Source organism: Osmerus eperlanus, chromosome 27 (genome assembly GCF_963692335.1).
Source record: "Osmerus eperlanus chromosome 27, fOsmEpe2.1, whole genome shotgun sequence".
Lineage (NCBI taxonomy): Eukaryota > Metazoa > Chordata > Actinopteri > Osmeriformes > Osmeridae > Osmerus > Osmerus eperlanus.
Genome location: NC_085044.1, coordinates 5,274,932 through 5,300,350, shown reverse-complemented (window position 1 = coordinate 5,300,350; position 25,419 = coordinate 5,274,932). Strand labels below are relative to the sequence as shown.

At 47.6% G+C, this 25,419-nt stretch overlaps 1 protein-coding gene across 6 annotated transcripts; it reads left to right on the top strand.

Annotated features, from left to right (window-relative positions):
* The first annotated feature begins 4,321 nt into the window (after window positions 1-4,321).
* Window positions 4,322-18,766, top strand: cxxc5a (CXXC finger protein 5a). 6 transcript variants are annotated; one of them, XM_062453248.1, is made up of 4 exons: window positions 4,322-4,631; window positions 4,789-4,846; window positions 9,498-10,593; window positions 18,482-18,766. In XM_062453248.1, exons 3-4 carry the CDS (start codon window positions 9,784-9,786, stop codon window positions 18,524-18,526), a joined length of 855 nt encoding a protein of 284 aa, XP_062309232.1. In that variant the 5' UTR covers window positions 4,322-4,631; window positions 4,789-4,846; window positions 9,498-9,783; the 3' UTR covers window positions 18,527-18,766. The 6 variants fall into 6 exon arrangements, with proteins under 6 accessions (XP_062309232.1, XP_062309231.1, XP_062309235.1 ...); XM_062453247.1 differs by having other exon boundaries at window positions 4,322-4,664; XM_062453251.1 differs by lacking the exon at window positions 4,322-4,631 and having other exon boundaries at window positions 4,671-4,846; window positions 18,485-18,766.
* The last annotated feature ends 6,653 nt before the right edge of the window (window positions 18,767-25,419 follow it).

Below are 25,419 nucleotides of genomic sequence, written 5' to 3'. Positions count from 1 at the left end.
GGAGCTAAATAATATGCTTCATGCCAGTAGAACACCAGATGAATACAATAATATTTTAACTGTTTAACCATTCAAGAGGACAAAGTTGAAGGAGACCTATATGATCGGGTGTGGTGTTCAGGTATTTTTATTTCAAAGAAAGTGAACTCTCATTATTCTGAAATCACACTTTGTATATTTGAGCTGCCATTGTTGACTTTGAAGCTCCAATGACCCATTATCGCAATCTCTCAGATCTCTGGACTGAAACGGTTTCAGACAGAAAAAACCTTCTGTATATTTAATTACCTGAGAGCTCATGGAGCTTGTGTGTTGATTAAACTGTGTAATAAACATGATTATTAAACTTGGGATTTTCTGTGCTTTTTTCCATTTGATAAAACATGTATTTGTTCGAAAGTATTTGACTGTTATTCCCCCAGAAATGTTCAAACACGACCAACAATAGGGTTTGGATTTCAATGCATTCTGTCCAATAGTATTTTGTGTTTTGTGGCAGAGTGACTACTATTTTGGGTAAATCTCTATGTACTCGACATATTCAATTCTTGGGGACCTTTTGCCAAAAGAACTACTCGTAAAGCACCTGTTGAAATGGGAAACATGCATTTTTCACATGTCAACAGGTATTTAGAATACTCTACATGATCCAGTCATTTAGGATGTTTCTTGGAGTGGAATAGTGTACATAACACAGAGAGTAGAACAGATAACTGTATTACCTTGATTACCATTCAACTGTTTTACAAATTGTTTTCACTGCAATTTTTTTTTTTCTTTTGTCGAAGAAAATAATTTAAGAGTGACTGCCACTAGATGGCGCCCTGTCACTGGTTTTAGTTTTACCAGGCTGGGTTTTCCCCAAGTTCCTGCAAAGATAAATATTTCATCCAAACGCCACCCTGAGTTGATCGATTTACTAGTTTCTCTTTTTGTAAAGACGTGGGAGTGAAATAGTTGATAACCCACCATTTTTATACATCTACGTCTATGCTATTCATTTATCTACATTCATGTAGCAATGACGGACTCGGGCGGGCTACCGACAGTTAGGGTTAGTGAGTAGAGAGAACCTACCCATTGTCCAGAGCTACAAGATAGAGATGCTTGAGACAGGGCCAAATATTCCTCCCGAAACCAGGCCATGCGGTGCTTGATGAAAGAGTAGACCATGGAGGTGTGTAGTGTCTGCTAGAAATGGAGAGGAAAAAACAAAAACAACCACATGTATCGTGTAACATGGGATTCTCACATTAAACCACGTGGTTTGGAGATGAATTTGGGTTAGTAGAAGAGAGGCGAGATACAGTGAGGTTAGGTTTGGAGAAGGACAAGGACAAGGTACACAGTGAGGTTGGGGTTAGAGGAGGTAGAGTGAGGTTAGGGTTAGACAGGTGAGGAATACAGAAAGTGTCAGAGTTTTGATTTAGGTTAGTTTGGGTTAGGGTCGGATCCCCCCCCCCCCACACACACACACACATTGAGTTTAGGGTTAGACGAGAAATGAAAAGGTGAACTGAGATTAGCATTAGAGGAGAGATGAGTAAGGGAAAAGCGAGGTTAGGGTTCCAGGGGGAGAGGTTAGGGGCTGGAACACAATGAGGCAGGATTAGGGTTAGAGGTCGGGATGTGGCCTGTGAGGTTGGGTTAAAGTCAGGGGAGGAGAGGTGAAGAGGTGGGGGAGTGAGAAAGGCGAGCCGCGCTGTTTGTTTTGAGAGCTTGCGTGGCTTGCAACATTCCTCAGTGTCTGAGAAAACCGGACGTTCATCTCTGTCTCTCCAGCTACTCCCTCCCACAACGCCCCCCCCCCCTCCCAATCCTTCTCTTCTGGGTTGTCTTTAGGGGCACTCCTGTGGCGCTGGTCATGTGTGCAGCTGGAGAAGGAGGCTGTGTAACACTAATCCTCCCGCCCGGCTCAGGAAAGTACTCTGCCTCGCTTCGCACAGAGAGAAAACAACAAAGAGCCGAGTGTGGCTGCAGCCCCGGGGCTCAGAGCGCCCACCAGAACGTCTCCTGTGTCACAGCTTGCTGCTCCCCTCCTACCCGTGGCCCCTCTCTCTTTTCTCTCTCTCTCTCCCTCTGTCTGTTTCTTTCTCTCACTCTCTCTGTCTCAACTCCCACCCTTTTTTTTTTTTTTTTTAAGAAACTCTGATGCCCATGGACTTTCATATAAATCGTGCCTGTCTCCTGTGTGTACGTGCGTGTGTGCGTGTATGGTGTGTGGAGGGTGAGGGGAGAGCTGGGAGCGAGAGGGAGAGTTTGACTTCTCAGGGTCAAAAGTAGGAATGCGGTCTAGGAGAGCGGACTGAAAGAATGTGGTCAGTCTGGGCATTGTAAAACTAAAACCATGCCATCCATGTCACTGGAACGCCAAATCAAAATGAAGGACTCGGGTCTGCGGTAAAAGCAGGTCAAGATGTAAGAAGGCTAATAATGTGTTGGTAGCCTAAACATATTTGTTGTAGCGGCAAAATGGGGCCACTGCAAAGCTTCAGCACCAACATAGCGTTTAGTGGTTTGGAGTGGGTAGAGGCCGACGGTGGTCATTCACGTCTGTAGCTTGCGGAGGCGCAAGGAGGAAACTATAGGGGATTGACGTCTGCATATTACGAGATACGGTGAAACCAGGCGAGTTGCCAGGGCCGTGGTAGACACTCCAGGGACTGCAAAGCAATGCGTGTCCAATTTATTCACGCCAGTGCATCTTGAGCAAGTGGATGCGACCATTATGCGCTTACCTTGGAGGAAAATCCTTGCTTTCAGACACTAGTCTTTAGGATCATCTAACATAAGCTATACAACATCTCCATTTACTTTTTCTTTCGATTTCTAAACCATATTTGGCAAAAGGTATCAACTGGACTATATGTCAGGTAGCAACTAGAGTATCTGTTAGATCCATGTTATAGCCTATAGCCTTGGTTTGTAGGCCGACATGGCTATTGCAAGTGGTCTAATTTGTAGCCTGATTCTGGAGATTGACAAATCCATTTAAACATAAGTCTTTTAACCACGCAAATAGGTTATTATGGCCTAGTATCCGACACTATCTAGCCTACCATTTACAATTTTGCTTGTACACATAACTTGAATAACTTGAACTTGAATTAATACATCTTCACAAGGTTCATATCAACTTAAAACAAACTAGAAATGGTTGATGATTGGCGCACACAATGTTGATTTAGAATCTTTACTTTATTTGTCCATTCAATTCAAGAAGCTTAAATATTTGTTAAGCAAATAGACAGCAATTTTGATGAATGTAGCTCCAATCCTACAATAAGTTAACTTGTATAGCCTAATGGTGCGCGAATCCGCGTTTGGTGACATGAAAGGTTCACTATTTATTTAATGTTTTTCTGAGATGGTGAGAGAATGTTTAGTGTGCTAGACTGAGGTTGGTTGGCTGGATACTGGTGTTGAACACCCCCTCCCCTCTCTCTCCCTCTACCGAGCTGCCGCGTTATTTTCCAGCTCGGAGCCTCAACCGCACGGCTCGATCGATTCGCATTGATTGTCCCTGACGAGCTGCTCCACTTTCTAGCCAATGTCAGCCCGTCTGCGATCGGGAAGGAGAGAAATGAAGGAAAATCTCTGCCGCCCTGGCGGTGTCATTTCCACACACTTCGGTTGGCCGCCTGCCAGCAGACAGGACATTCGAAAGAGGTGGAGTGGACTCTTGGGCTAAAGCACGAAAGAGGAGCGAGCGCGGCGCACCGGTCACGGGCATCAAGCACCGCGTCTGAGCTCCGCTTGGCCACTCCTGTGCGTACAGGCAAACCGCAACGACGAGTGTAAACAACATAACACAATGGCAAATTACGTACAGCGCAGGCCACATCAATATTAGTCGTAAAGGAAACAGGCTGTTACACTCAACATGAGCATGATCAGGCTATGTTTTAAAATCGGGATAATTAAATAGTCTCATTAAATCAGACCAAATTACCTAATGAATGTGTTGAAGGCCTGTAATCGACACTGTAGAATAGTCTGTTTCCATTATGAGACAATGTGGTCTAAATATGATAAACAATAGCCTACTATGGATTTGTCAAGACTCATACATTCATCAAAACAAATCACTAGTGTATTTTTGGGGAATATTCAAAAGACTTCTTATGACGCCTATCTTATTAGCCTGTGGATATCTCACAGTATAAGTTGTTGGTCCACAAAGTTCAAGTTCTTTGTAAGCATGAATGTGTTAAAGGAAAGTTTAGTCTTAAAGAGGTATGACGAAATATCAACTTGTGTTCATAGAGAGAGAGAGAGAGAGAGAGAGAGAGAGAGAGAGAGAGAGAGAGGGGGGAAATCATAGTGTTTGGCCACAGACAGCATTGATGGAGGCACACTGTAAATATCATCTCAAGACAGACTAATCAGTTCGCTTTTATAACCGACGTGTTCTACATCCTTCCACTACGCATTCTATGTGCACCATTTAAAAGCGTCGATCAGCGATATTTGCGTCCGCATTATAAATAGTCTCTGCGATTTTTTTTCCGTCTCTACGCCGCCGAAAGTCCAGTTCGGTTTTTCCGCGAAGCTCCAAAAATCTATGAAATGTGTTTGCATGTTCTTCTCTGCGAGCGGGGATGTAGAGGTGGGATTGCGAGAATCGAAAGGTTGGAGAGCCCACACGCTCAGCTTCCGAGAAAGTACGTTATACAATAATGTATTATTCTGTGTTGGCCTTGTTCATTGCAGGACAGGACTATATAGATTTAGTTCTTTTAGAGTAAGGATTTTCTCTTTTCTTTTTGACATCAATCTCTACGGTAGGCTTGGAGACGGACCGCTTGGACAGTGGGAGCCCTCCCCTCCGCTCGGATCTGCTTTGGTAGGTGCGAATAAAAAAGGGCCCGTGTTTGCAAATATGCAGATACATCGAAGGGAGGGGGGGGGGGGGGATCATACTTTGTTGAAGTCTGCTGAAAGTTGGGATGTCATCTCCCTAACGATCAAGTTGTCTGAGAACGAGAGAATGATTCTTTCCCATACCCTCAAATGTGCGGCTGCAGACCATACGTTGGCACCGCAGAGACCGTGGTTTCAGATCATTGAGTCTAGACAAAAGGTATTTTTGTGCCGCTTTAATGTAAAAATAAATTCGGATTCGTAGATCTCGGGCGCATGTGGAATCAAGCAAGCATTTCGGCTTGGCGTCTTAGACGCCACGGTGGTCTTTCTGATCCGACATTCTATCACCGTTTTAATTTTCAGTGGATAATTTGTCGATGCGGTGGACGTTAATGGAAATTGTGGAATAAGATTGCTTCATTCAAACACGCATAGAAAAGTGTAAGTGTCGACCATCTGTTAATGACGTGCGCTCCTAAGTTGACGCTCGATATAAATATTTGCGAGTGAAATGATCACTTTGCATTCGATACTGATGCTGTTTACTATGGTTTTGATGACAGGTGGGGATGAGGTTTTCCATAAGCTCATTTAGTGCCTCATTGAAACATAACTTTTTGGGCAGTTTTGTCAAAATGAATGATTTTTCAAGGCAAGTCTTCTTTCAAAATAATTTGAATTGGCTACAAAAGCCCATGGGGTTTGTTTACGATACAGGGGTCTATTTTTTACGAGGACAGTTGTCTTATTTAGTGATTTTAGTTTAATAAGCTACATACAGGCTACGTATATGACTGCGAGTGCTGCTCATTGTTCCGCATGCGACGATCAGCCCCCTGAGCGCGATGTCCCCGAGGTTTTAACGCTGCAAACCGGGATTTACGGCGACCCCTCCGTTCTGCCGCAATCCGCCACCGGTAGTGGCGCGGGGCTGCATGATGTTTAGTAATAATTTCAAACACTGCTTTGTCTGTTGGAACTTTTTAGAGAGTGCGAAGAGAGATAGGCTAGCGCAGGTTATTATGGGATATTGTTATGGTTCGATGTATTTATCATTATAAACTTAAGCTGATTCTCGTCCACGAATGGGATCTGCTCGCGCGCACGCGTGTGTGTGAGGGACAGATAGAGAAAGAGTAAGAGAAAGATGTGCGAGTGTGTGCGCGCTATAGAAAGCGGGGAGAGGTGGATGTGAGAGCGGGCAAGAGCGTGCAGGAAGGAAGGTGAGTTTCTGCGTGACCGCGCGTCTGGGGGGAAGCGTAACGTTCATGCTAGCCTACTTGAACTAATACGAAGCGTGATTAGTTTGCACACAACCCATTTGAGCATTTGATCTTAGGGTATGAAATATTATCTTACTAAACAAAGGACAGGACACCTGAGACTGAACCAAAGGTTTATTTCACATGACCAAAGCAAAAACGCCTATTCGGCCCCCAAAACTTACATTTTTTAAGTTTCACTACCAAACAGGACGACTGTCATATTGTAAATTTTTTGAATTTATACTGTATCCAGGAAATTAACAAGCTAAAAGGCTTTTGTGTATAACGTCCGTGAAATAAAAAAAACACATTAGCCTGAAAAATCCTTATAGATAAGGCTGAAATATATATTTTGATTAACCTAAGATTATTAGAGCTTTAAATAAGGAGTGTTTTCATATTTGTTCAATGGCATATTGCATGTGACCGACATGCAGGGGGTTGTTCCCGGATGAAATGGGCCAATTACATCCAATGCGGATATCCAAACAGAATGTCTGGAGTCTGTCCTTTGATGACGTAATCTATTTATATGTATGGCTGTGCGGGTCAGATGTCACGTGTTATTGAACTGTTGGAGTGCAGGTGTGATGGATAAGATGTACTGAGAAAAGTATATAGATTGGGCTGCTTTTCAAAGTAAAGTGAGTAATGTAAACAACCACACTGCCAACGCTGCTATAACAATGCCCTCTTGACAAGGCTTTTATTTAGGTATTCTCTTACCTACAGAGAGAGAACAATGGACCTGAACACTGTTAGCTCCAAAAATTGTATTTGAGTGAAGACTGAGGTTAAAATAAATGTTATTGTTATTGTTAATGCAACTAATTAAACCACCCAAAGTCCTGTTGCCAGTACAAAAAGGCTACTACTACTATTACTTAATATTATACAATACATTTGTCCAATATTCAGAGTTATCATACACAGATAAATACTACTAATATTACTATATACGGCATTCTTTACTCTTTTCTCTGGACAGGCCAAAGTCCTTTTCCTCCCCGCAATCGTTTTATCTCCACCTCCATATCTATCCATCCATCTTCACCATTTCTCTCCAGTCCTTTAAAAAAGCATCCACAGATTGACCCATCTTCTGTCCACTGACACGACTGCGTTTGTTATCGTTTCGACAAACCGACCATTCCGAAATTAAGCAGCAGACAGTTGTCAAGTCAGCATCAGCGGCCCATGCACGAGCCCGGAGGTATAAAATGGCTACCTGGGAAAGCCTAGCAGTGACATCGTAAGGGACCAGGAGAAGGTAGCTGGAAGGGTTGACTACACGCAGGATCATGTATTGACTCGTGCGATAGATGGTAAGGGACAGACAGTGAGTGATATGTGGGAGGGAGCCAGGTCGTCATGGCTCCAGGGGCCCCGTCGTCGACCACGGAAGGGCATAGAGTTCATAAGAAAGACCGTCTCGTTCGGGAGAGACACATTGAGCGTTTTCGAACGGAGGTGGAGAGACCAAGAGAGAGACCAGGGGTCAGTCGAGGCACACCTCGACTGAAGGGAGAGAGCCACGCTTTGTGTGTGCGCGCGTGGCGCGCACACACAAACACACACACCGTGTGGCGGGGTGAGGCAGGTGCATCTGTAGGCAGCAGAGAGGGAGGAGCATCCTGGTTGGCCAGTGTGGGAGATGGAGGGGCTGGCTCTGGTCCGCTGGCGCCGCGGACCCCTGAGCTGGTGAGAATGTGGGGGCTGCGCGCCTGCCTTTGAAGCTTTACCTCCCACTAATTCTGGCCTTCCAATTTCCACACACTGCGCACAGACCGCCCCCCCCCCTCCACCCCCACCCCCTACCACCGCCACCACCACCTCCCCCCCCCATCCTCTCTCCCTCCCCTTCCCTTTGTTTGCCTTATAAGGACTGGCCCGGCCATTTCCTCGACGCTTTCTGTGGGAGGTGCCGTGCTTGTTTGTGAACGTGGACAGGTCAGTGGAATGGTGCGCCGGCCCTTCTTACCAGACAGACTCTGGGAGATTTCAGGTGTGAAGTGTGAGAGACAGGGGGGACTTTTTCCTCTCCACGGTGGCCCCCTGCTTTTGGATCGATGTTTTTTTTTTGTCAGATGCACTTATTGGTGTTCTAAGTTGATGAGGTGAAAAGTGGTTTCGGTCGGGTCATTCATTCACAGAATATCAGGGAAGACAGAAATGCTAGGATCCCTTCTATATGGATCCTTCTAGTAGGAGAGGTAGAGTAAGAGACAATGTTACAGGTGTGCATGTTGTAGATTAATAAATCAAACATTTTCATGCACATTTTCTTTGACGGTTTTCCGACATCTGGGATTTTATTGCAGGTCAAATTCGTCTCAGTCACCAACAGATAATTGAACAGAATCCTAACATATCAGGATATGAAGAAGCTATTTTTCGAACTCTTTGTCGAGCAGCTTGATTCAAGTCATGTCACATTGTCACATTCAGTGCTGCATTTGCAAAGACACAGATGTTGTTCTTCATGTTGCTGTTTTTGAAATAGCACTTTAAGTTGTATGTATTCATATATTGCTTGGATACAATTATGGGATTGACAATGTCCCTTAATTCATTAATTAATGCACTAATATAAATTAGTTCCAATTAACAGTTCACACAGAGGTAATTACAACTGCCAACTTGATTTAATGTGCTGGATGTAACATGCTTTATATTCTCCATCTCTAAATGGAGCTGTATCTTGACTCTGACAACAATTTACCTCAGTTTAGTTGCCTAATGCTTTGAGGTGCTTCGAAACCACAACCCGATCCATGTTTAAGCATGATTTGGCAACGTTTCTGTCAGTAGCGGAGAAACAGGGGTCATACATAGTCAGAAGGCTAATTGACGAAAATGGATTTAAAATGTGTCTGTCTGTAGCCTGTAGGACTTATTGTTCCAAATCCCTTTGATGGATAGAGCCCTCACAGACAGGGCTCTACTTGATTTTTCTCGTGGGAAATATGACATTGGTTATGTTAAAACGAAAGGGTATCAGCCTGTCATTACTCACACATGAAACCCAACACTGAAACTTTTCTGTCCTCTCCTGCCTTTTTCTGTGTGTGTGTGTGTGTGTGTGTGTGTTTGGGAGTGCATAGTAATACTTTTGTGTGTGTGTGTGTGTGTGTTAGGGGGTGGAGGAGTTGGGCTTGTTGTAGGATTGGTATCTGTTGCCCTCCTTCCGGCGGTTACAGTGTGGTCACCAGATGTTGGGAATGTTGACAACCCTACCTGTTATTTACACCAGCGGAATTGTTATTCATCGTCACATCGGGGCGGACTGTCACGTGCCACTCTGACTAGACCCAGCGGTGAGCTTGTTTTTTAAGAACCGTCTCTCTTCTCTTCCCCCTGTGCCAGTTGCCAGGTTGCCAGAGAGAGGATGTGGACGAGGGCTGAGGCCTAGAGCGAGGAGAAGGGCTCCAGGGGCCTGCCTGTGATTGGCCGGCTGCTAGGTCCTCTGAGTGGAGGCGTCACCCCTCCCCTCCCCCCGCCCTCTCCCCCCCACCCCACCCCCACCTGGGCTCCCAGCTGACTGAGAGGCCCCCCACGGCTCCCCCCCTCCCCGCTCGCCCCCCCTCCCGCCCCAACCCCCCTAGCCCGACCCCTCCCCAGCCCGTCGAGGGCGACCAGAGGCCACGGGACCATGTCTAGCGGACGGTCGGACGGGAGCCGGACAGCCGAGGCCGCGGAGCGGGGCGGCTGCCGGGAGGACTCCCCGGTGATCGAGCGCCGCAACCGCAGCGGCATCCTCAGCGAGCCGCTCAGCAAGAGCCTGAAGAAGTCGCGCACCCTCTCCCAGTACACGGCGGCGTGCCCCGCCAGCGCCAACGGACTCGCGCACCACGTAGAGGCTAAGAGTCGCTCGGTCAAGCCCCCGCCGCCCCCGCCGCCCCAGCCCGCCGTCTCGGTGGCGGCTCTGGCGGCGGCGGCCAAGCTGGACCGGACCCTGGAGCAGGTCCTGGAGGGACAGAACGGCCTGCTCCACTTCGCCCAGGCGGCGGCGCTTTTGAAGCGGGCGGGCATGGAGCACATGCTGCTGCCGGGGGGGATGGGCGTCGGCCTGGGCGGCGGGGGCGACGCCGGCTCGGGGGCCGGCGACCTGGAGAGCGCGTCGGCGGCGGACGCCGTGGGCGGCCCCGCCGACTTTCCGTACGGCGTGGGAGGCGGTTTCCCCTTCAACCCGGGGCTGTTCATCATGACCCCGGCCGGTGTGTTTCTGGCGGACAGCGCGCTGCACATGGCCGGCCTGGCCGAGTACCCAGCACAGAGCGAGCTGGCGTCCGCCATCAGCTCCGGCAAAAAGAAGCGGAAACGCTGCGGCATGTGCCCGCCCTGCCGACGGCGGATTAACTGCGAGCAGTGCAGCAGCTGCCGGAACCGCAAAACGGGCCACCAGATCTGCAAGTTCCGCAAATGTGAGGAGCTGAAAAAGAAGCCGTCTGCCGCCCTAGAGGTAAGAGGGAGCAGGGAGGGATGGGAGTTGTAGTTTTTACTACAGGGGAGGGGGGAGGGGGGGGGCAGGAAGAGCTGGGGAAAGTAGCTAGGAGGCAGCAAAGCAGGCCAGGAAATGGAGATCCGGTGGTCAAAGGTTGGTTGGGAAAAGGAGTTAGCAGGTAGGGCTGATATGGGGAGTTTGGAGGAAACAGTGCAGGTTGGGAAATTCGGAGGGGAAGAAGGCTTGGGTTTGAGTTTTGGAGTGGCGGGGAGTTTTGGAGGAGAAAAGGATGGGAAATGTCAGGGTCGCAAATGCCTATGTTCCGCTTGAACAACAAACCATGTTGGTCTGTGCCAAGATTAGCAGGAACTTGCCTTTGTAGTTTTTTTCGTTTAGTAAGGAACTAGAAAAACGAATTTGTTGGAAACACCACCAGTGACCCTTTTAAGACTGTGTAGTTGTACCAAAAATTGAAACAAAACGTTCAAAAAGTTCACAGATATACGTTGTGCTTAGTAGCGAAACAATAGTCGTATCTTCTTAATGGAAATAACATTGGCTAATTAACTGCCTAGGTAACCTTTATCTAACAGAGAAACATGATTAAACCACTAAACCACAATTATGTATCGTTCATTAGCTACAAGTCAAGACTTTTGAGGCTAGCAACAGAATGTAACCCTGAACCTCGAATCAGCTTTTTGATTTGGAACTTCCCTTTTTACGATTACGCCTGACGCTTTGTTTGTGTATACTTGTGAGCGAGTGTCAAAAAGTGTGACATTGTCCAGCCTCATTCCTCGTGGCTGTGAGTGTGAGCACACAGCAGCTCTAGGCTTCAGGGAGAAACAGGGAGGGACTTGGGCTTTGAGCTGGGGAATGACAGGTGGTGCGTCGCGGGGGGGGTCGTGTGTGGGGGGCAGACATGCACCATGGGGTCTCTTTAATCTGCCCTCTGCACGCACTCAGTGTCACCCTGCCCACGCCCACCCGGAGAGACCCCCCCCCCCCCACGCAAAGCTCCTCCCCCCCCTCTCCCTTCCTCCTCCAATCACCGGATTGTATGAATTGGTGGCCATTGCCTTTTTAGGACAGTTATGCGATATCCGTCTGTGTGTCCAAATGTGGTTTTGCATGCCTAAAAGGTGCATTTTGGGTTAGGTTCTGAGGGTCTGGGTGAGATTTATTTTGAGATATGTTTAATGGATGCTTTTAAAAATAGAACTCTGGCAGTGTTCCTGAAGCCACGGCCCACAAGGTGTTTTGCATGGGCAATACTGTAAATATAGTGTGTGCACCAAGTGTGTGTACAGTGTGTGCCGTGTACGGTGTGTCCCCGACGCGTGCGTCTGCGGACTCGACGGCTGCGTGTCTGCGCACGTGTGTGCGCGCGCGTGTGTGTGCGTTTCGTACCCCGGCCCGTGTGTCCATGCGTCTGTACGTGTGTGTTAACACGGTCCATCTGGCCATGGGGATGTCAGCTGGAGCACCAGGTGTCAGGGTGGCACATGCACACACACCCCCCCTCCCTCCCCCCCCCCCCTCCCTCCCCCCCCCCCCTCTCGGACGCTCGCCTCCCTCTCCTGTGGCATGCCCGTTTGGCTAAACGGGGCCCTGCGAACGTCTCACCGGGGTCACCTCAGTGACTCTGCGCTCCAACTCCAGCCGGTACTGTCCTCCCGTGAACTCGGTGGAGTTTGCGTGTCTTGCCGAATACCGTTTCAGTTCTCCGGGCACATCATTTCTCTCGCTTGTCACGAAATCAATACCATAAAGCGCTGATAAAACATGCCATAACAAATGGAATGACATAACACATTCATGACTTCTTTGGGACTCGGGCACTTAGTTGTGATGGATTGAAACAGATTATTTAGATGGCTCTCAATTGTCACAAGGACTCAAGCAAATGCAATGACCATTAGAAGAGCAGAAGACATTGATCTCCATTAGACAGGGGTGGCCAGCACATGCTTGTATGAAACATTCGGATTGCACTCAACGAGGTTAAAATATCATTTGTTGTCTTGTGGGTTACAAGTTGGCTTCTAAGTAATAAAATCTATGTTTCCAATAATGATTCATTTATTATCGTAGATAAAAATGTGTTTGATATATACTCCAGTGTGCGAGCAGGCAGCTTATTTAATATCCAGATGCATTTCCTTGGATTTGTTTATTACCTGAGTGAAACTATTGTTGACAGTTTTATTTAACACAGAAGGTGTAATAGCTTGTATTCCCTTTGCTTTTTTCGTTCTTCTTCAGTAATTTCCTAAAGTATAATCGTTTTTTAGTATTCAAAAGAACAATTTGACCTTGTTTGTTTTGTTTTTTCAGCAGTCCTGATTGGTGTCTCATTCTAACCCTTATCTTTCGAATCCTTTTAAATATGTCGATTTTCTTTCTCTCTCCATAGCATTACTTTGGCCTTTACCACCAAGAATGATATTTCTTTTAATTGAATGCTAAGTGCGTATCAACTCTCTTTCTTGTGTATTTCATGACATAGCAGGGGCATGAATTGAAATATTCTGTTCAAACATTAACCAGAGTTGTTATTTTCGCAGCCAAAAAAAGGTCTGAATGAATCAATCGGTGGGACTTGCTGTTTTCGCTATCAGGCGAGAGACTTCTCGACTCTCAGTGTGCCGGTGGAAAATGTCCCCGCTTCCTTTTGACCCACTGTTGTTCTGTTTCTGTTCTTTGCATGGAAATGAATTGTCCATAAAGCAGCGCTTAAGGAAATTAGCATGAGATGAAAGAAGCTAAGTAGATGTGTTGAGATCCGAGTGGGACATCTTCCCACTACTAGGCCAAACATCTGATGATTAGTAATCAATACAGTTTAATATCCAAACTGCAATTAAGACACCTCTGATGGAGCAGACATGCGTGCTGGACTTTTCATTTTGTATCTGTGAATGTGAGAGCATTGTGAATGATTAAACCCATCGCCTATTGAGACCGTCCTGGCCTCTGATGTTAGTTGTTGAGCCATGATAACCAGGTCCACCTGTGGTCAGCACCTGGACCCAGCAGCCAGACCACCAAGACTGGACAGCCGTGCTACACCTGCTGGGAACTACAGACAGGCAGACAGACAGACAGATAGTCAGACAGACAGACAGACAGACAGACAGACAGACAGATAGATAGATAGTCAGACAGACAGGCAGACAGACAGACAGACAGACAGACAGACAGACAGACAGACTGACAGGCAGGCAGGCAGGAAAGCAGGTAGTCAGACAGGCAGACAGACTGGCAACCCAAGTGGAAACAGGTCAGAGTGTCAGATCTCACATGGACCAAGCTGGCAATCTAACTGGGTTGCTAATGGATGTGGATCACTTAGCGTGGTGGCGGATACCCGTAAGCAATGGTTGTTAGAATGTGTGTTCTGTGTGTGTGTGTGTACCATGGCGGTAAACATGGTGTGGTCTGTTATTGTACATGTGGGTTCGTCCAACCTTTTCACCACTTACATTTTCCCAATGGTTTTTACCGTTGTCCAGTTTTACCTCTACATGCATCTATACTATGATGCAAGGAATCTCTGTGTTACTCTGTGTGTGTGTGTTCTAGTTTTGGTGGAATGATCAGCTTGAGAACCAGGCACTGAGCAAAGTAATGCTTTTGCAGGTATCCATCTCAGAACCCAAGGATGTGTGAGCGACAAATAAATAGGCTTATAAATGTGACCGCGTCGCACCAAGGGATGTAACCACGGAGATTGCGAACCCAATCAGAATCCTCCTTGGTCTCAGGTCCCAAATTACGTTAGAAAAGGCTGCTGTGAACACGACGAGTGAATAGTCATTTTGCTCGCTAACCTGTCATCCAAAAAAAGTTACATGCAACCCTGTGCGAACTTGACATGCTGTAGCTTCGTATAATTCGTGAAAATGAAATAGTCCTATAAAGTACACCCCACAGAAGATTGCGAAAATGACAACAGACCAGTGGTCTCCACACCCTCTGAATCAAATGAGCGGAAGTGAGTTGGGCAAAGTCCGGAAGGTTATTAGCCTGCAATTGTGGCTGTGTATACCACACAAACAACTCACTATGGTTTAGACAACAAGGATTTGATTTCCATTGCTTTGTACAAAAAATACAAGTCTAATTTACAGCACTGCACAGCACAAAGAAAAAAACTTACATTACATTAACTAAGGTTAATGTAAACATAGCAAGCACCCCTTAGGCAGAACTGTACATGCAGCACAGTATGGTGAATTAGGCCAACAATTATGACAACTGGCTCAAACATTATGCATGTAATGACTTCTGTACTGAACCAAATGTCTAGATGTTTGTGGAGGTAAGATTGTTGAACAGGAAACACTTAGCAAGAATCTGTGTGTGTTTCACCGACATCTTAATCACCAACTGCATCACGGGCACTGTGCACTAGTGACTGTGTATAAGAGAAAAAAAGAAGAAAAAATACTAACGTTTAAGAGCGAGAATTGTGACAGACTTACTCAAGACAAATTACCTGTAGAAAGTGGCTTTGGATGACAGCATCTGTCGAGTGTTGTGTTGTTTTCTGTGATGTCCTCAGTTGAAGTTTGGACCTTGATCAACAGTCGGTTTCTGTGTGTTTTTTTTTTGTATTAATACAAACTAGTAATGAGTAAAAAAAAAAAATATGTATGCATATTATATGTGTGTTTGTGTGTGTCTGGCATTTGTGTCGTATGCACAGTATGTGTTAGTGTGAGTATTTGGTTTTGTCTGTCTGTCTGTCTGTGTGTGTGTGTGTGTGTGTGTACGTGCCTGTCCATGTGTCCCAATCTGAAAACGCAGTGGCCCAGCGCCGTGAGGGTGTTGAAGGTTTTCCATTAAACCCTCCTGGCAGCTCCAAGAAGGCAGTAAAAAAAAAAAAAAAACGCAGAGCGTGGGGGCGGTTCTGCGGTCTTCCGAGGCCTTTGCCACCTCGCACCTCGATGGCTGGAGATGTCTGGGTTTATTTTGGGAACGGCCACGTTTGAACAGAAATAAATGGAGCCTGTGGAGTAGCCAGTCCATTTTCTGACGCATAAACGTGTGTTCCACTGTGGGCTTCCTGGCGTGGCGTGCTCCGGGCCTCTCCGGAAGAGTCCGTGAGTTTTCCAACGTGGTGAAAACTGCGTGTTACGATGTATGAATTAGCGGGAGTCTCCGCGTAATTGTGGGTATTTGCGCTGTCCGCTTCAGTTTGTTGTTTTTTTTGCGACGGGGAGTCAGGGCCCAAGGGTTTGTTTTTGTTGTGCAGAACAGATTCATCAGTCCGAGTGCTTGTGGAAGGTCCACTCTCTGTCCTTGTTTGTGTTTAGAAATAGCTGCATGTCCTTATTGTTGTGCTCTGGCGGGCTGATATTACAGTACAGATCTTCTCTGTATTCAACTTATGAAACAATGGTCATGTGACCAGCTGAAAATGTGTAAACATGGAGTATTCCCTGACTGGTCTGTTCAGGCGGAAAGACAGACAGACAGGACTACTAACACACCAACTGAGGGGCGAACAGGCAGGGAAACACTGCAATGCACGCACACAGCAGCAGCAAAAGTATCAAGTCCCCTACCTACGAGAGGGGGGGAGGTGGGGGGGGGGGGGGGTGACATCAGCCTCTAAATATGTCTGAGGTTCAGGGTGTTGAGGTCACGGTGAGAGGGCTCCTGTGACCGGGGCCTGTCCAGGAGGGCATGATTGATGGGGAGAATTTCGTCTGACCCCTTGGCTTTGACCACAGTATTCTTTCTGCACACGTCAATCTGCCAGATCTAAACGAGACAAAGTACATTTACATTTAGTCATTTAGCAGACGCTCTTATCCAGAGCGACTTACAGTAAGTACAGGGACATTCCCCCGAGGCAAGTAGGGTGAAGTGCCTTGCCCAAGGACACAACGTCAGTTGGCATGACCGGGAATCGAACTGGCAACCTTCGGATTACTAGCCCGATTCCCTCACCGCTCGGCCACCTGACGGGGAGTCAGGTGGCCGAGCCTTCCAAAGTAGATACGTAACGTTTCAGAAAGTTTGATCCGAGTTGCTCGCTGGCAATTTGATGTGTAGGTATGGTGTGGCTTGGGGTTGGGTTGGTGAATTTGGTGTGTAGGTATAATCTGTCTTTGTGAATTTGGTGTGTAGGTGTGGCCGACCTCACAGCACAGTAACACATTCACAGTGAAATCAATAAGGAGATTAGGATCGAGGGCATGGAAACGGACACTTGAAATGAGTGGGGATGCCCTTGGAGAAACTCCTCCTACTTTAAACCAGCCAGGAGAGTACACAGGCAGACTACAGGTCACGATGGTTGGATCAGGTGCCATTGGAAAAGCCATAGGTCAATTCCTTGTGAGAGAGAGGGGTAGTTGTGGAGCTTTTTTTTCTTCTTTGTTTTTTCTGAGTGACAGAGTTGAAAGGTGACCGGTGGGATGCATTTAGCCCTTGACCTTCCTTGACCTCTACATTTTTCCGTGCTCTTCATCAGGCGTTCTGGCCGTGGCAGGCTGACGTCTGTAGGCTGTTGCTGGGATGTTGTTGTGTTCCTTAAGTAGTCATCTCAGTTACGGTGAGCGTGTTAAGGCCATTTTCAATTTTGGGGGGCATTGTATTTTGTTCTTGTTCATTGAATGAATAGACGTTTGCATATCCAAACCCGTCTGTCATAAAAGTCAATGTTATTAAGTCTGCTCGTCAATGCAGTACATTTTCAGCACGTTTTTCCTTTGCTAATTGAATTCAATTGGAATTTTTCGCCATTTAACATTTCGTTCCACTTTCGTACTCATCAGTGTGAGCTGGTGGGAGTAGTTGAAGAGCGGCAACACTGTGTTGCTTAACCCATCCGCGTGCGCGTGTGTGGAGGCGCGGAGAATACACGTTGGTAAGTGCAAGAGCCCGTACGAGGGAGCGTGTGGGTGTGGAGGTGTCAGTCGAGAGGCTCCTGCAAGGCTCCGACCGGCGCCGGTGAACGTCCCCCGAAAAAAAAAGGAAAAAAAATCACTCTGTCGCAGTCAGGTTGTGTTTTTCCGCCTTGCTGCGGCTCCAGAGGCCCAGCCCTGGTGGTCCTCTTGTCTGACGACGGTAACCGAGACCGCGAGGGTCGACGGCCGGCCGGCTGGCCGTCCGGCGTCTGTCTGCATGTGTGCCTCCCCTGGTCGGAGCAATCAGAACCGGAGAGCGATCCCACCCTGGGAGAGAGACAGAGAGAGACAGAGAGAGAGAAGGAGAGACAGGGAGAGAGAGAGCTAGAGACAGAGACAGAGAGAGAGAGAGACACAGAGAGAGAGCAGGGGAAGAGGGAGAGCGGTGTCACCACTGAGAGCCCTCTGTGGTCGACCGGGAGAGGGACGTGACTGCGTGGTGACTAAATAATAAATGCGCCATATCGGGTTTCGTGTGGAGCCAGCCAGGGCCATGGCCTGTGGCTGGGGGGGAGGGAGGGGGGGGAGGGGGTGGGGGGGGGCGGACGGGGGGGATGGGCTTGGACAGCAAGAGAGAGGTGTGGGAGGGGGGGGAGGGGAGGGCGTTGTGGGATGCAGAGATTTCCCTGATCCTACCTTGGCTGGAGAGAAAGAGGAGAGTCGAGAAAGAGGACAGAAAGAGGGGAGGAGAGAAGAGGGGAGGATGTCGCGGAAGGGTGGTGTTGTTGTGTATGTATGTGTCCACTTGCGTTTGTGGAGAATGTTCTATGTGCACGCGACAGTATTGCCTCCAAGCATCCATCCACTCCCTAGCCTTGGTCACAAACTGGAGATCTAAATACCAAGGCAAGGGTTGTGTTTTAGGTGATTTGAAATTACACATGTCCTTTGAAATCTATGTCCACTAATCTCTCTCTTTCTCTCTCTCCCTCTCTCTCTCTGTCTGTGTGTCTGTCTCTCTCTCTCACCCTCTCTCCAAGAAGGTGATGCTTCCTACCGGAGCAGCGTTCAGGTGGTTCCAGTAGGACTGACTCCATCACCCCTCCCCCCTCCTCCTCCTCCTCCTCCTCCTCCTCCTCCTCCTTCTCCTTCTCCTTGTCCTCCTCCTCCTCCTCCTCCTCCTCCACCACCCTGTACCCAAAGCTCTGCGATCAAGTGCAATGCCAACTCTCGCTTGGATTGTCTCGGGCACGGACACTGGCTGACAAACAGACAAACGAAAAAGAAAAAAAAAAAAGAATACAGAAATGTTACAAAATAATCAATTGAGTAATGGATGCACCTACTTATTCCTTGAACCAAAAATTAAACATAATGAAAAAAATCTATGGCAACTTTCATTCCCTTTTATATGTTTCCATTTTGGTACTTTTTGTCCTTTTCCAGCAGGTTTTTTCTGTCACTTAGACATGGAACTGTTCATTGCCAAACAGAAATGATGGACTGAGTGTGGACAATCAACTAATTTCTGTGTTTGGTGTTAATGTTGTTCACGTGTGGAAAGATACAGTACTTGTGTAGAGAATGTAAATTTACGGCTATATTTTAAAAACTAGTGGCTAATGGCAAGCACTATTGTAATTTAGCACCATTGTTCTTACTTAAACCCATGTCTATTTTATGATTTTCGTTTTAAGAATATAGTTTTGAAACAGATCAATGGTTTGTCTTTGTAAAAGCAAAGGAATTGTTTCAAAATGTAAAAATCCAGATTTCTGAAATGAGAACGATCCTGATGCTGGCCTTGACCCTCTCGGGCCATCGCTCATCGCTCCATCTTCCCAGTTGACCAGCCATGTAGGTTTCCTGACCTGTGTTCCCAGGCCTGTATTTTGTTTTGTAAAACTGGCAGCCTTATGTAACTGTGGCCCAAATGAGCGTGTGTGCCACTACAGCGCAGAGGGCTACAGCACTATAGGAGACAGCACTTGCTCTGAATCTACCCATTTGAACGCACTGAATACGAAGATTCTTTTTTTTGTTGTTTTTTGTTGTTGTTTTTAAATGTTTTTTTTCATTATGTTGCTGGTAGCTACATATTTTAAAAACAACAGCGATGTTTGTTTTCATTTAGAAAATTGGACTGGTTTTGTGAATAAAAACGAATGCATGTATTTGTGTCAAAATTTACAGTTATGATGTTTGTCTACTTGTCTGTTTGCATGTGTTTTTTCTAAAACATCCGATTTAACTGACTACTACAGTATGAAATCTTTCAATTTTCCCTTTCATATCATTGGATAAAATAAACTATTTCTGGGGTGAGAAGAGGAAGTAATTAAAGGAGATACAGGATGTAGTGTGTGGTCCATGCTCTTAGGTTTCATGTAGAGGATGACTTGCGCGACACAGGAACCTTTAGACAGCTGACATGTCACAGCACTCTGAGTGGACACTGCAAGAAGTTAAACACATAGCTTGTTTTGTACCTGAAGAACCTTTCTAACTCCATCCGAGGCACGTTGAAGAATGTACATTAGCTCCAGTTAGCCACTTTGCCAGAGGGAAATATAATGGGTGAGACCATCACTGTACATCCAAAATGTTACAGCAAAACTGGGTTTTACCATTGTTCTAAATGGACAAAATGACTTAAAAATAATTATATTTGGATTGGAAGCCTTAGGCAAGAAAGGGAAGGAGTACAGTGTTGCATGTGCTCACTGTACAGTTTCCACTGGGTCAAACTATTTTTACGTCCTTGCAGACATTTCAAAATTTCACATTACTACAATGCTCATGCAGACAACTGATGCCATGTCAAAGACAAGTCTGAAAGCCATTTGGAGAAGTTTGGGATCCAATACGCTAGATTCAACAAGCACATCTGGAGCTAGCAGGGAAGTTCTAGAACAGGGTCCGAAGAATCTGCGTCCTTCTGATATACTTCCAGGAAGTGAAACAAAAATATTTGGGGTGGCCCTTTTTTGGAGCGTATTATTCTGTTGATGCTATAAGTATCTTGTAAATCATATACAGGAATACCTGTAAGTTTGTGATGTTTAGTAGAAACCTGAACCTCATTGAAAACGGTTGGGTACAAGGTGAGGACAACGATACAAAATGTACAGCCTGCCCAAACCCCCCCCCCCCCTCCATATCCTTTCAAATGTCACAGACTCCTCCCTCTACTAACACATGACATTTACAGGTAAAAGGAAACAATTACAAAGTTCTGAATAATTGATAATTACTTAATAATATCAAGAAGGAGTTTTCGTTTGATTTAAAGCTGAGACAGAGGGGGTTTAGATGAAGAGAAGCTGTTTGGATGACGGGTGTCAGCTTCACTGTGTACCTGGTGTGTGTGTGCGTGTGTGTGTGTGCGTGTGTGTGTGTGTGCGTGTGTGTGTGTGCGTGTGTGTGTGTGCGTGCATGCGCTTGTGACATCTGCAGAAGTGAAAGAAGCAGAGCATCATCTCATAGCAAACAGCTAACCCTTTACTGTGTGTGTGTGAGACCTGGGCCCCTTCGTAGCTTGACACGAGTAATTGAGCCAGAGGAACATCATGACACGCTAACACAATGCTTGGTTTGTCGCTAAAACTGACATTGTAGCCTTTCAAGGCACCCACTTCCGGATAAATGTGAGCATTGTCTTTTACCATTGCACAATAATGGCTCTCACGCACGCCGATCGCGACCGCATGCATGTAAACAACGACATCAATGGGAATCAAACCAATTTGGCTGCTAATAAGATTGGGAGAACTGGAGGACGAGACCACTACTGGCAAGAAGTGTGAATTTCCAATTCCTGCGGAAATAATGAAAATGTCAAGAATCTCCCCCCCCCCCCCCCCCCCCACCCTGCACGCCCAAACCCTGGTACTCCAGTTATTAGAATGTGGCCGACGTCGTGGAGGCGCTTTTCTACTGCGGCCATTACAAGGGGAGGGTTTTTTTTTCCCCCGTTCTTTTTTTCTAATTAGCGCGTATCCTCGATGGAGGAGAAGGACGGAGGGAAGGGGGACGGAGGGAGGGAAGGGGAGAGGGAGGGAGCCCAGTGTGAGGCAGGCTTGTGTGCGAGCGCCGTAGCAAGCAGCTTGGCGAGCCGAGGGTTGGAGAGCGCGTATTCCCAGCTCCCCCCCCCCCCCCCCCCCGGTGACAGCGCTGGGTTGGTGCCATCGCCACAGCGCCGGGGGGGGTGGGGGGGGGGGAGGGGGGGAGAGGAAGCAGGGGCCTTGCATTATTAATGTGCGCCGCGGCGTCCTCGCCTCCTCTGCGCCCCGCCGCACAGCTCACTGGCCAACCTGCCATCAGAGCCGGGGATGTGGGGAGGGGGGGCGGTGGGAGGGTGAGGGCGGGGGGGGGGGGACAACAGAGATAAAGAAAGAGAGCCAGGGAGCGAGGGAGCGACCGGGCGCGATTGCGCGTGTGGTCGCGGGCTCGCGTGCGCGTGGATTCTTTGAGCGGTGGGCGCTTTTTTGCCGTCGTTGTGTGTACGTGTGGGTTTTCGAGAGTACATGGGATATATGTGTGTGGGGGAAGAAAAATGGTGGTATGGCTCACTGTTCCTCCTATGGTCCTCCTGTTTGGTGGCAGGATATACGCGACACAACAATATTACACGTTACAACGAGAGCACGGTCGGCAACCAATATGCCGATGGTCCGAATAATTCTGAACTTGAGACAACAGCAGGGTTTGGGAGTCTCTGGGTGGAGTACGAGCTGTGTGTGCCGATCCTGACTGCTGAGGTGTAGAAGCCAGAGGGTGTGTGTGTGTGTGTGTGTGTGTCTACAGAGGGGTGTTAGGGTGGGTGAGCAAGCCGGTCACAGTGGGAGAATCCTGGAATCTTATCGCCGCCTCGCAGACACTGAGCCGTACTGATCTGCTCACCCTCTTGGCCGGTCGACGTGCCCCCCCCCCCCCCCCCCCCCATCCAAAGGCCCCTGCAGGGGAGGCGGGCAGGCGAGGCAAGTTGGTTGGACAGAATGGACAGACAGGCAGGCAGACCCCAACTCTCTCTCTCTCTCTCTTTTTCTTCTCCTCTCCCCCTCTCCAATAGAAGAAAAACAGCCATGTGGCTAGATCAACCATGTCAATTGTCGCATGTTCAGCACGCCGTAACTCACCACACTGCAAGTGAGGGCGCCTCGTAATGAGCACCGAATAGAGAGTACCGAGAACCAACGTTAGATGGTCGAGGGTTGCACATTCGGGGCCTCCGATGGAAAATCACAGCACCCAAAAAGCAGAAGTGAAGCCCCTGGGAACCTCAGAAGGGGCGACGAGACACACTTTGAGCGTTTGGCCGTCGAGCCTTTGATGGTGGCCGTGCGAACGATGTGTGCCGGAACTTTCCGGGCGTGTTCGGCGGAGCCGGCGTGGGCGTCGCCAGACAGCTGGGTATTCGGGCTTCCCCCCGGGGCGACGTGAGGCTGAAACGACTAACATTGTCACAGGACATGGGAGCCATGCTGTTAGGGCTGGTCCCAGTGATGTCACACACACACACTCACACACACACACACACACAGGTGCTCACGCACACACACACACAAACACACACACACGTGTGCACACACACACACACACACACACACACGTGCACGCCCAGACACGAGCGCACACAGCCATAAGCACACCAAACCCTTGCTCGTCACCCAAGGGTCTGGTGTTTATGTGTGTTAAGGCTAACAATAACGAAGCTGCTGTTGGCTGCTTGGACACGACACACACACACACACACACACCGCCATGCTAGTCCTCTATCCTGTTAGCGGGCTGGGAGGCTTGTATTGACAAGCCCAACCAGGGGACAGCCATAGCTTCGTTAAAGGCATAGTTAAAGGCATATTTCACTCAAATAAGATATCGACGCGGTTGAACTCCGGCGTTGGTTGTGGTGCTCCCTTAGCAGGTCGCTCCACTTTGAATTGGGATGAGAGGTGTACTGTGTTCCAAAACAAACCATGGGAGGTACGTAATAATACTACTACTAATGATTGATTTGATTTGTAACGCACTTTATATTTGAAACAAATCTCAAAGTGCTCAAATGTAGTGAATACTTGACCATCCGCAATACCTTCATCTTAAATGTACCGAAAGAAATAGTGTCCAAATGAGCGACTGTGTTCTATCACATGATTTCCCATGGAGTGGTGCTGATCATTGATATAAGGTTATGTAAAGGACAAAAATGACAGGTTCGTAGGATTGCAGTTATTGAAAGTGTGGTTTTTCAGGTGCTTTTCCCTATTCTGAGTGTTGGCCTTCAGGTTGTTGTGTACAGTCTAACCAATTTACCTCAAGTAAACCCAACATATTGATCCAAGCGTAGGAAATCAAACCAAGACTGTTTGTTGGATGGCTGGCCTAGTTAACTGTGTGACGGCAGTCGCTTTTGCGACTGGTACACAAAAACTTAACCTTTGGTTTGTGATTCTTTTGTTGCATTTTATTTTGTCTGTTTCCATTATTTTGCCGCTATTTCACCGCTACACAACACAAATAGTGTTATGGCAAGCTGCACGTTTTTACCGCGTGTTATATGGAGGAAATTCTCTTAAGCGAAGGAATCTAACTGACATGACCTCTAAGGGACTGAAAGAAGGTGTTGACGAAAAGTTTTTCCCCAGCGAGCCTTATCAACTGTTTCTATTCAAAATGTGATGCGCACAGCCATTGTGTTCCAAATTTGAAGTGACATGCATGTGCATAACGTACTACAACTAGTTCCATGGAAAGGCCCGGCACATCACCACTGATAAACAACCATGCTCATGCTTATCTTTGTGAGTATTACGTAGGTAGTACTAGAAAACGATCCGTTGCATGCAAAGATCCTCGATTCTTTTTGAGACGTGAAAAAAAGTTACAAAAAGTTAAAAAAGACATAAACCATGAACTCTGACAAAGAAGGCCAGTAGGCCTATTTCTTTTGAAATCTCCTTTTCTCATATCTCTCCAGTTAACAGAAGGTCAAATATTGTTAACCTATTTTACACCTTTTACTATTTCAAATGTTTTATGCCAATGGAATGCAGATCTGTTTACTAGTTAAAGGGAGTGACACGCAAGTGCAATTTTGGAAGTCTCCCAAAAGCAAAACTTATATCAATGAATCAATAGACACACACATAAACACACACACACACCAACACACACACACAGAGAGAAAAAGAGATGAGATAGGGTTCCACCCAGTCGATAGATCACGCATCACCCCATACACAAATCCAAAGTCTTGCACAAGCGTGCACGCGCGCACACGTGCGCACGCGCGCACAGAAACAGATTAAGCCCAAATCAATGGCGGTGGCTGGAATGGGAGAGAGATTTCACCCTGGGTTCTCGTTAAGTGTCGACGCAGGCGCTGGAGACTCGAGGGAGGGTTATTACCAGGGTGATGGTTGATAAGACGCTCGTTCCTCCACGTGCATCCCGCGGGACAGATGCATCGTGCAGCCATGGAAACCGTAAGGGTAGGTGTTATGCTATAATTGGGCCAGCGCTTTTAACAGCACAGCCGCACAGCCAGGTACGCCGGCGTCTTCAAATTAGAAATTATGGTGGAGCGGAGAGGAGGGGGGGTGGGGGGAGGGGGGGGTTTGGGGGGGGAGAGGTGGGGTTGTGGTTTGAAAAACACACACCACAGACTTTCAGCTCCCTTCCCGAGGCAGGGCTCGCGCAGGCCGTGGACGCGCGTGTACCTAGCACCCCAACGTCACCGCGCCAGAAACACAGGGGGGGGGGGGGGGGGGGGTTGAGAGAAATATCCGCGAATATTCAAAATAGCGCGCAGGGAGGAGTCCTCTGCTAGCACAAACGCAAGTGCTGACGAGACGACCACACACAAACCCTACGCGTCCTTCCGACGTCGAGAGTTCCGGCGCACCGGATCGTTGACGTCGTCTTTGGAACAAACGGGGGGGGGGGGGGGGGACCGCCGTGCCGCGGAGAGATAGGT